Genomic DNA, 12,089 nt, shown 5'->3' with positions numbered 1-12,089 from the left:
AGGCAGGCTTCCATGGGCTGGCCACCTGGGAGCTGTGTGTTCTTACCATCAGCTGAGGTCGATGGGCGGTCGGACGGAAGTGAAAAGTGATGGCTGGGCCTTCAGCAACGAGTTTCGAGACGATTCCCGAGTGCCTGAAGCAATACTCGGTAGCAGGCTGGGCAGGCCGGCAAGACCAGGCAATCGCAAAATTTGGAGCGGAAGGATCAGGTGCTCTGGCAGTCGGATGCCGCCTGGCTGCAGACGAAGCGTGATAGCAGGGCTAATGCATGTACGGAGTGGCAGCGGAAGGCACCCGGGAGGCTGCGAGGCAGGCCAGGACGCCATGGGCGCACACACAAGGCAGGCAGGCTAATGCAGTGCGGTTCTCCAAGTTGATTGAACCAGCCAGGGCGAGGTCGGAGGTGGCAGAGGCGAGAGCCGCCTTTTTTTTTTTTTTTTTTTTTTTTTTTTGTCTTTGCCTTTCTTGAGACCGAGATGGGAGACGGGAAGAGAGGCAAAAGATGAAATAAGAATGAAATCTTCAAGCCGTCATGTGCTGCGTGGGTGCGTATGGCATGTATTGGCGGCGGCGACGCCTCAGCACCGTTCGCATTCTCGAAGCCCTTGTGCTGCTGAGAGCTGACCCGAAATAGTGGACCGGACGTCTTTTCGTTACGTAGCAAACGAGAAGGATTGTCGTCAAAGATGCGTGACATGTGCACTAAGAGCTGGAAGAATACCGGGATGGATACGTCAACGGACGTGGATGCGATGGTGGAGTGCACCGGAGTTCAGTGCATGTGGAAGGGAAGAAGAAAGCCCAGGTCCTGTCCTGGTGGTGAGTGCTACCTACCTAAGCAGAGGTGGAGAGGCACGCCAAGTGGACCTCCCTACTGGAAATAACTATGTGGGTCCCGGAGGTAAAGGTTAGTGTAAGGTAAGGTAGGCGCGGGCGGCCAAGGCTCGGATGTGCGTGCCTTGATTACTAGGTACCTTACCTACCTAGGTTACCACCTACCAACCTAGGTACCAAACGCTGCGTCTTGGCCCCTTCGGTCAGTAGGGAAGTGCTACCTCATAGGTAATTCCATGCTGTTAACGCCAAATGGGCCAGGAAACGGCGAGACAGCGTTAGTGCGCCCTTGTCTTGGGATGTCTTGAGGCCCCCCCCCCCAGTCTTCCCTGCCCGGCGATCGTGGGGTCCCAAAAACCCAGCATCACTCCAACCGGGGCCGGGGCAGCTAGAGCAAGCTAGAGCAAAGATGGCACCCCCGGCCCGTGGTCATGGTGTTTTGTGGCTGCCTCCAACGGCTGGTCTGGTCTAGTCTGGCCTGGATAGAGGTAGGTAATCAAGTAGCAATCCTTCTCCGACTAAATACCCAGCAGCTAACCTTACCAACCAGAACCATGCTCTGTCTTTCTCTCTCTCTCTTTTTCTCGATACTCATGTCCACCGAGTCTCGAGTCCGAGCCCCAGAGGCCCTATACATCTCTCTCGCTCCCTCGTTCCGCCTCCATGCTCCATCCTTTGTCTCTCACCCGACTGGTTACTCATATGTTCCCGTCTGAGCCTGGGTGCTCTATCCGGCCTGCATCTGTCGCTCGTCACCGACACGCGCACACTGCAACCCCAACTCATCCCGCTCTGCCTCCCAAATGAGACATGCATGGAACGTCTAGCTAGGCCATACCGTAATCGACATGCTGTGCCAGTGTGCCTGCCGGACGCCCCTTGTCTAGTGAACTGCTTTGCAGCGTCTGTATACACTACGTGACTACTATGTAGGTGCCTTCCTGTGAGGACGTACGCACCTCATACTTCAAAAAGACAACCAAGAGATAGGACGACGCAGACCCTGAAGGGTTCCCCCTGGGAGCTGCTCCTGGTCAGCAACCAAACCCTGCAGCCGCTTCCCCAGCCGCTTCCCCAGCCGCCAACCACGATCCAAGCCGCCCAGAAGCCCGCAGAGACAAACATCGACGAACCGCCGTGCCTACCACGCTGCCTGACCTCTCTCCGACGTCCAACCCAACCCCCAACGGCCCTGCCGCTTCTTCTTGATCGGTCGAACCGTGAACCCACACCTGACTATTCTAATCGTCATGAGCGGCCATACCGTTGCATCATACCACCATCTGACAGGGGAGCCATTCCCTCCAATCCAATCGACCGGGGACGTAACGAATTCTTGATTATTCTGGACACTCTCCAACACGGAAAAGCCCCTAGTCTTCTGCTATATGGATATCTCTCAAGCCAGTCGCCACCGCCGCCTCCATTGACCCAGGGACAGAGTCCTGCGTCTCGTTGTGCATCGTCCGTCGTTGGGTTGACGACATCTTCATCTCTGCTGCAGCCTGTAAGCTCGTCGTGCGGGCTTTGCAAAACAATGATAGTCCGGGAGACTCTTCTTCCTGCTGCATGGGGCAATCCCCCTTACGCAAGCTCGCCTACCGAGTTTGTCACCACGTCTCCACAGAGAACAGATCATCGACCTATTTGGATTTATGGAATCACCCAAGCCAACCGATGCCTCGCAGCAGAACGGGCACTAGAGTTCCCGTCAACGAACCGGAACGGCCAAACAAATCCAAACACCTGGGATTCAGGATCTACCACTGCCCAGGTCTCGGTTCCCCAGAGTAGACCCATGCTGTGCCGGGCCTCGTTGGCCTGCCTAAGTACATGTCTCGCCCCCAAGATGGCTGTTCATCTTCCCGAGTGCCCACAAACATCCCTCTTGCATTCTTGAGCTCTACTTCCACCTCATCCTCAAGCTACTGCGGATTCTCCGGCTTAGCAGGAGTAGCGACGTAGCCAGGTCCTAGGAGCTTCTGGTTGTATTTTCGTCATCCCAGACTCAATGTTCAGAAGAAACAATTCATGCAATCACCGTTGCGTCGGTGATGCCGCTGTCCAAAACCTCTAAGGCCAAGGCGGGGCTGTGTCAATAAAATCCTTCTCCGACTGCTATTCCTACTCAAAGGAGTACCGATGTCCTGGATTGCGGCCGAGATACTACCATTTACAACAGTTCAAGAGTAACGTTTCTTGCGGAATCTTATTCATAATTCGATTCTGGTGACGAAAACAGTCGGCCCCTTCAGACTTCATTCGCCCCTGGCATGCGATATTCAGCTAGCATTTCATACCAGCTCCACCGAGAGGCGATTGCTTTTGGCCAGACGTGCAGCTTGTCTGCAAGCTTTTCGTGCCAGACCCGAGGCTCATACTCTTCTTGCCTCATCTACTTCTCCTTCCAAGCACTTCCGAGGCCTTACTTCGCCTCCAGATTCAGCCGCTCCTTTGTCACCTCCTTGATCTTGCATCCATCTACATTGCCTTGTCTCTTTCAGCTATTCACCTTCATGATGCTATTCGATAAAACCCATCGGCGAAGGCGAGACTATTCGGGCCTGAACTTTGATCTGACGACCAGATGTCCCGGTTTCCGGGCCTCCTCCATGGTCGGTGGTCTCCTTATCCCGCCTAGCGGCACGGGCTGGCTCTAGTCTCGCAGTATGCTGGGAGACGACCCCAGCCCAGCTAACCCCAGCATCCTTGTCCACACTCCGTCGGACCAGCCTCGGCCATGTCAGGCAGGTAGTCCTCCACTCGCAGTGTAGTGTAAATCTCTTAAGGCTACTGATGATTTGCCGGCTTTGACGCTTTCTTTTGCGTGCAGAAAAATGCCTTACCTAAAGTCTCTTGGCCCTCTCAATGCCCGCTAGTTCATATTGCTGCTCCCATCCTCGAGCTTCGTCTCGGATGCAACAAACGTGAGCTAAGGCTTTCTACCCCACTACCTTCTGCATCTGGTAGATGCCCAATATCTTGAGACACCTGGTTGGCTTTCATTCGTGCCCATCTGGAAGGGACTCCCCCGTCCGTTTCCCCCCCTCAATCCCGAGCATAGCTCCTTTTACTTGTCAGAAACTGCTCCTGTCACATTTCTGTTGTTTCCATACTGAATCAGTCAAGTGTCAATGGAGGCGGTCAGTACCTTACATCTTTAACTTCTGACAAACATCCAGGCCAACAACTTGTTGCTCTGATTTACGCGAGAAACAACTTACCAATCTTTTTGCTGCAGGAAAGAGAAAGGAACCGCATCCGGGACAATCAACGCCGCTCGCGAGCTCGCAAGAAAGAGTACGTCCAGGAACTCGAGCAGCGTCTTCGTGACTGCCAACTCAAGGGCATAGAGGCTTCAGCAGAAGTTCAGCAAGCTGCACGCCGAGTCGCAGAGGAGAACCAGAAACTTCGACAGCTTCTCGGTGAAGTCGGCCTGGGCGATCATCAAGTCGACCAGTACTTGAGAACGGATGTCCTTGATCATGGGGACGGACGTGATTTCCAGGCTCACGCCGCAGCGGGCAGGAAGCAGGGGCACGCAGTGAACGCTCTCGATAGCATTATGACAGCAAGGCGACCAGACTCCCTCGATCTCTCGAGGCCCTTTCCTGCAACAGGACATCAAGCAAGATCCGACCCAGCCTCTGCTTATGACACGGCATCCAACTCCCCGAGCGAGAGTTATGGTGCGTTGTCAGAAGATGCGCAACAACCGCCGTACAGGGTGGATTCCGCAGCTTCAATGAGTGTGCCGCCTCAACCGGCCTATGTACAGACTAGAGGGCCCCGATTTCCAAGCGACGATCACGTCCCGCAAAGCCAGCAACCATGGCTTCCAGGAGACCCGACTCCACCTTCTGGTAGCGTAGCCATTAACATGCAAAGCTACGCGTCGAACCAGTCTCTGCACTTTCACCCAGCATTTCCTCGGACAAACTCAACAACCTCTCTGCCGACAAGCTGTCAGGGGCATACCGCTTCACCGTACGCGGTCTACGACCCTCTCAATCAGGCTCAGTCCTTTATTTCTCCTCATCTGGGGACGGGAAGTGCTGGCCACTCCGGCCCCGCATCTTTATGCGACACAGACTCTAGCGCGGAAGACCGACGAAATCTACAGACGGGCAACCTGAGAGCATTCCCATGGCCGCAAGAAGAATTTACGCATCCGCAGTATGGTGCCCATGACATCGTATGGAGCCAGTATAGATCCTCCTCATCCGCACCTAACTCGCGACCTCCTCTGGAACAACAACTCGACCCAGCTCGCATGCCGCGTTCCGACAGACGAAACAGACAATAGACGAGAGAGCCAGGTGAATTGTTCAGAAACGCGTCCTTTGGGACTGAGAATAGACTAGCTTTGCTGAAAGCCAAGTCGCGCTTTCGTTGCCAGAAATTGTGGTTCCAGGGATCTGCGTCGAAAGAGAAGAGGATCAGGGTGTTGAAGGAAAAAGAAGAGAATGTCCTATTCTTCTGAAGTAAGGGGGCTCAGGAGATGGCAAACAAGAAACAAAGGCTACACGACATTTCTCGACCACCACCCTCTCTCGAAAAGAACCAAAACCGGTACACCTCTTTGGGCATCGGAATCCAGTCCCTAGGATTTCTTAGCTGTCTTTGTCACATCGCAGCAGCATTGCAAAATCAGATGTTGAATGAGAGACGTGGCGAACGGGCACATGTAAAGACCACGTACGGTGGGGAGCACGACCATTGTTTCCCTTCAGCCCGACAACGACACGGAAACAAATGTCTCTTAATGTTCTTAAAGGAAGCAAGATCCCCATGACTTGTTTGTGTTTAATCCCACTGTCTTCTCAAGCCATTGTCGTTTTTAGTGTTTCGTGTCTGTTTTCATACGCTCGACACCCCATCTCTCAATATGGACCATGAACAGCCACAGCAGCAGTCACCACAACCAACACGAATTCAATATTCAGAACAGCGGATAGACCTTTTGAGGTGTTCACTAATATCTCAAGAAGTCGAAATCGGGAGACATCTAGCCGAGATCCGATACCGACGTGGTCATGTCCATGAAGCTTTACAAGCGTTTCAGCGGTTGGCTGAGAGAACTGAGGATGCGGCCATCTTCTTGACTAATATGCGAGGACTAGCTGAAGATGAGAGCGATGTTTTTGCTACGATGGAGAATGTGCTGTTGCAGCAGCAGCAGCTTCTCTTGACGCAGGTGGAGGAAGTTGAGCAGGGTATTTCAGGGGAGGTCACGGGCGACCCGATATCTCCAGCTGAACCACTTTCGCCGACTGCGTCAACCCCGACTCGGACTGTTCCTCAAGTATCGCCTATTTCTCCTCCGGCCGGCCCCCGAGAATATCCTTTTCCTCCTGACAACCAGAACGCGGCAAGCCAACTTGACTTTCCGTCAATAGCTCAACCGCCAGGATCTCCGTTTCCTCCGGCAGAGGATGACCGGGGCTTGGTCTTCGCGTCTGCGGCCCAAAGACGAGCATCGCCTCCTCCGCAAGCTGCCTTCGGGATCCAGGCGCCGTCACAAGCACCAGCCGCCGGAATTGTTCAACCATTGTCTCCAGCTCCCAGGTACAAGCCATGGCCAACTGTCGACCCCGCCTTCGCAAAATCAGCGCTGACGCCGATTTCCTTTAGGGGACAACATGTGTCTGAGCCACGTGCGGCCCATGACATGAGCGGAGCCGTACACATCAGACGCCAACTAGATGAACAAGAAGAAAGACAAGAGGCGGAGCGAGATGCAAAGTGGTGGGCCGACATTGGCAAAGATATTTCGCCGGCGAGATCCCAGAACTCTCGTAAAAGACAGGGCGACGAGTTGCCCGGTACACCTGGCAAACGACAACAAACAGAAAACAGCCGCGCGCGCGGTCTTCGTGGCGGAAAGGAAGAGGGGAACAAATGGTTCCGCGAACTCTTCAAGAAGTTGAATCCTTTTCCCTCTAGAGATCGAAATGAAAAGGAAAGCAAGCACCAGCATTCCCTTGGTAACGACCAGATCATCTCCGACACAAGTCAGACTCACTATCATGAAAAAAGCGTCGAAGGACTTCTCAGGATTGCTTCCCTGAAAAGTCAACTCCATCCGGCGCATCAAGAAGAAAAGGCCGTCAGGGACCAACTAGCAGACCTCGTCACACTTTACGACAGCATGACCACTCGTTTCAGTCGTCAAACGGCCAGCAGTCCTGATTACGAGATACAAAGGCAGATCGAAACGCTGCTCGAGGCTTTCAGAAAGTTCCCCGTTGAGCTGTTCGATACCCCGGACACGTGTCGTACTCTTGAAGACCTCGCGACCTTTTGCGAAGCCACGGACCGCACGACCCCCAAGACCCCGGAAGAAGAAGAACAAAAAGCGGCGGCGCTCGCCAGCGCTGCGGCGATGATAGGCCAGTGCCACGACCGGCTAGAGAAGCAGATTCTCTTTGCAGCCAAGGTTTTTGTAGACGGTGAAAAGACGGGGGGCCTATTTGCAAATTGGATCAACGGGGAGCGTGGACATCTTGCACACGAGGCCGCGTTCGGGGAGAGGGCCCGTCAGACGCCGAAGCTTTTTCGCAGAGGCCGGGGGCAGTATCATGTAGTATAAGGGGTGTTTTTGGTGTTAAAGGGGTCCATGTATACATATTAGACTAGAGAATTCGCTTGCTCTTTTTGTTAATTGTGTGGCGCTCAGTGCTCCCTCCGTCGAATATCATACCAGCACGTACGTACACATCAAAAGACACGGGATATATCAGCCCAAGCATTGCTCACGATGTCAGCTGATGGTTGAAATTCTCCTATTTTCTTTTTGGGGGAAAAAATCCTCGAGATTAGTATTCATCTCATTCGTGCCCCCTGACGCCATTCGAAACCTCTTCGATGAACTACAAAAAGTAATCGGCCACCGGCTTCTTGGCCGGCATTCCTCTAGAATCCTGCGGCGCGGCCTGAAAAACGCGGTATCTTCTGGCTGGCCCGGGTAGCAAGACATAGTCGTCGGTGCCTTTGATACCGCCATCGCTGCGGCCTACATCGCCATTACTGCGAGCGAACACACCGGTGCCAGAGTCATCTTCCGCAAGCTCGAGGATGGCAGCGACGTTACCGCACCGGTAACAGTAATTTGGTGCCGACCACACGGTGACGATACTAGCGTCGAACATCTCCTTGAAGCCTTCCATTACCAGCTGATGGGCGCGGGCAATGAGTGAAAGATCGTTCTTATGGTTGAAGTCTCGGACAATGTCAGCTCCAAATAAGAATCCTGCACCACGAGGTGATAGACCCCAGCCATCGATGTCGTCTGGGTCTGACCACAACAGGTCACACATGGCACCCTCGTGGGGTACTTCTTGCTTCCGGTCCAGAAGCCTGATCTTATCGACACTGTCAATGAGAGGGGAGAGACCTCCGTGGACGCAAAGAATAGCTCCTGCAGGGTTGCCGAGTGACCCCGACGAACTTCCCGATGCGCCAGAACCTGGAGGGCCAGTCTTGTCGCCGCCGGACGATGAAGGTGCACCATTGGGGCTGCTGGGAGTCGGCTGTCTCTGTGGCCTTCGTTGGCGGGGGAATCGACTCATGGTCGAGCCACTCTGATCGCAGACTTGAATTTCGATGTCGTCGCCGACGGGCTCTTGGCCCGGGGTAGAATTAAAGGTATGTGATGCGCCGAGAACGATGGCGCCAAGCGCGAGGTAGTCGAATACGTCGCAGCAATACCGCCATACATTTGCGGAGCCGTACTTGCGTAAGCATTCGTCGTAGAAGCCGTATACGGTTGTGATCTGGCGGGACTCGTGGTTGCCTCGAATAAGGGTCATCCGGTCGGGGTAGCGAACCTTTAAGCACAGAAGCAGGAGAAAGGATTCGAGGGAGTAGAAGCCGCGGTCTACAAAGTCACCTAGACGTCGAAGGTAATGTCAGCATACCGCATACCGGGTCAAGATTGGGATGGAATAGCGGTGACGCACCCATGAAAAGGTAGTTGGTATCCGGTACGTCGCCGCCGACGCGGAAGAGCTCCATCAAGTCATGAAATTGGCCGTGAATGTCACCGCATATCTGGAAAGAGATACATTAACGCCGGTCCGATGTTGGCATGGTAGTCTGACGGAGGCGTACCGTTACGGGAGCCGTGACTGTGACGACATTGCCTTCTTCAATGAGAAGCTCGCGTGCCTTGTGGCACAGCTCGCGGACTTGCGCCTCGGGGATTGGGCGGCAGGCACGCAATTGCGCGATAGCTCTGGATTGAGAATTAGCACATGACAAGCTCTTGACCGATCTAAGCCGCGGTTTTGCTCACTTATCGAGGTCGCTCATAGCGATGATCTCGGAGGGGCGCTCTGGTCGGTGTTGTGGCGGCGACCGAGGCCGGCGAGTCGCGATCGTTGGTCAAAGAGGTTTATGAGATATTCGTAATACGTCGCAAAGTCGTAGGAAAGATGTTGTTGTTGCGATTCGGGCGCGTCGCTTTTCCCCGGTCGAGTCGGCAAATTATTTGCGTCGCGATCAAGGCAGATTTGGCATGGCGTCAACGGCTGGAGACGTGCAAGGAACTGCTTTACTGTTGGCTTCGGCGGTAGGTCGCGCTGTGCCCCTAACCGCGCTAATTCTTATCATTTATCAGTGAAAGAGCCCACCTGGATCTGCGAGGAAGCATGTAGTGGGTACAGCGCCATCCCTGTCGCTACGTTCCCAACCCCAGGCGACACCCGGGACTTGACGGAACGAAACTTCAGCTCGGAAATTCTGTTTTCACGGCCCCCGAAGACCAGATCCTCAGGCAAGAGCCGTTGGCAGGTCATGGCACTTTTTGGCCCCACTCCAGTACGCCGGAATCCAATCATGTGGCCTGAATTGCAATCCGACCATTAGCGTGAGCTTCGCTCACGGGCCGGTTGCGAGAAATTCAGAGCGCAGGCAATAATTCACACCACTTCCAAGGTTCCCGCCTTCTTCAGCGGACCTTGCCCGGATTATCTGCCCCTCTCAGCGAGCATGGTACGGCGATAGGTGAGCACATCTTCGTGATTGACTCGATTATGCCAAATCCTGGGTTGCTGACTGCCAATTGCACCAGACAAGCCATCGGCCCTCCTTTCCGAACAAGAAAAAGACGCGATCATGCCACCACACCCCCTCCATCCGCGGTCGCGAATGACCTCATCCCTCTTCGCAACCACAGTCGTTGCCAGCTTCTTCGTCGTCGGACTGCCGCATATGCTACCCTGCCCGGCACCCAGAGTCACTTACGCCGATGGCGACATCATGATTGGAGAGGACGGTCGCCGGAGGAGGCGGAAGCGTCGCGAGACCCCCGAGATCAAGGACGGCATCGTCAACTTTGACCAAGTCGGCGATGAAGAGACATTACGACTGAGAGAGGAGCGCTTGCGGAGGGAGTGCCCAGTACCAAAGCCGGGTGGCATACTGGGGGAGTGGTTGGGATTCCACGGACCGAGCAAAGAGACACCAAAGGCCTCAAGGTGACGACATATGATACTTGTACAATCAAAGATACCATTTTTATTCAACGACGCGATGCGGCATAATTTCTCCGGGCTGCCGATGAATGGACGAATCACACATAAAGCAGCCTCCAGCTCGGGTCTGCAAAGTGCATGAGACCGGCTGGTAGCATTGTGGTGATCAACCCAACCACGTGCTCGTGAACAAGAGCACGGGAGGGCAGCCTGATTACATTGCTCATGGCAAGATGAGGCGTCGCCCATACAACGTTGGTTAACTCGAGGTCATCAATCTGCGCGAGGGGAGCGACTCCATGACGAGCGGTCGTCGATGGAGAAACCTAGTGGTGTAGGACAAACACTGGACCGTCCAAAATGACCCATCCGATTCTTCCTCCATTCATCAAGATCGTTGCCATAAGTGATCGCGGCACTTTTCTAACTCTGTGTTTTTCAATGCTTCGACGTTGATTTACAACGCCAGATTCAAAGTACGCGGGACGCCAGAGCCTGTCCCAGGTACAACCGGAGCTTCGCCGTCTACTCTAGTTTGTGCAAGCAACTAGGCAAAACATATCCTAATGAACGGTCACTTGATGAAAGACAAGCCAATGGCATCTTCTCTTTTGTTTCTCTTCTTTTTCACATCGCTTCAGTCGTGTGTCATCTCTTAGTTCACACGTGCATCGCGTTAATGAGACGTCGACCTTCAAGTGCTGCCCGAAGTCGGGACTACTGTGCCATGCCGGGCCACCTCGAGCCGCAAGCGCATACAAATATGCACCAGATAGACATTCCCTCCGAAGGCGTTGGTCGAGCCTCGCCAAGTTTAAATAAGCACTCGTCCTTAAATCAAGGTTATTTCCAACAATTGTTCCTGAAACGCAGATGCAGTCCGCCCTTGCAGCACGTCACATCGGGTCTTCGATCCTTGTGAAGCAAGGGCCTGCAATCCAAACCCAAAATCGAGGTCGGCAGCATTAGACGTGTTGGCCTGCGAATACGGTTGTGCTGCCTTCTCTGAAAACTCTACAGTCTCCGTCGACAGCCATTCTGCGTGTTTTCCAGGCATTTCATGATCGGTGCACATCTTCAAGGATCCCCCGTTTGCTCTAGACGCCATCTTCCTGTTCACGTCGCTATTTTCAACTGCCGTGGACCTGATCGCGCATGATCTCCCGGGAAGCGCGAGAAGAGATGTGAACAATGCAGCCAGCTGCAATCTGGTTTTCTCAGTCGTGATTTTCGAATTCTTCGCGGCACCAGTGTCTTCCGTGGTAGTCCGGGCGATCGTGGAGGATGAGACGTCAGAAGGACTCGGGTAGCGATCTCTGCTGCTAAGACCCGCAGCATGTCACCGCACTAACCTCTAACATCTGCTAACATTCTCTGACACAGGGTGCCCCTGATGCACGCCTTGGCATGCTGAGCGCAGCCATCGTCGAGCAGACCTGACGACCAGGGTCGTCAATAACATTACGGATATCAAGGTTGACTTTAGCTCATCGCGCGGAGAAATACTGCTGGGGGTGCAAGCGGTCTGATGTCCCAGCCGCCAAGAACGGCTCAGATCAGTCGAAACAGCCGAGCGACGAATCGTGAGCAACGACTGGAGCTGGGGGAGCGGCCGGGAGTTAGGTTGACGGGTGCCATCTGTTTCTTGACAGGGACGACTGAGACCGGCTTTACTCAACCCATCTTCTTCCGCCCTGCTTTGTGGGGACGGATGCTGCTTCCAGAGTTGGGAGGTAGACGCCACAGCCCATTGGCACGTTACGCAAACTGGTGATCCT

The 12,089-nt window shown here is 54.1% G+C and overlaps 1 protein-coding gene across 1 annotated transcript; it reads right to left on the bottom strand.

Annotated features, from left to right (window-relative positions):
• Positions 1–7,707: 7,707 nt before the first annotated feature.
• COL26b_002396 (uncharacterized protein) lies at positions 7,708–9,148 on the bottom strand (the record flags this gene model as incomplete). The annotated part of the gene is made up of 4 exons (XM_053175317.1): positions 7,708–8,726; positions 8,797–8,887; positions 8,948–9,071; positions 9,132–9,148. The coding sequence occupies 4 exons, from the start codon at positions 9,146–9,148 to the stop codon at positions 7,708–7,710; spliced, it is 1,251 nt and encodes a 416-aa protein (XP_053040623.1).
• Between the last annotated feature and the right edge of the window lie 2,941 nt (positions 9,149–12,089).

This window comes from Colletotrichum chrysophilum (genome assembly GCF_026319265.1).
Source record: "Colletotrichum chrysophilum strain AFK26 chromosome Unknown scaffold_12, whole genome shotgun sequence".
In the NCBI taxonomy this organism is placed as follows: Eukaryota; Fungi; Ascomycota; class Sordariomycetes; order Glomerellales; family Glomerellaceae; genus Colletotrichum; species Colletotrichum chrysophilum.
This window is presented reverse-complemented; position numbering and strand designations above follow the sequence as displayed.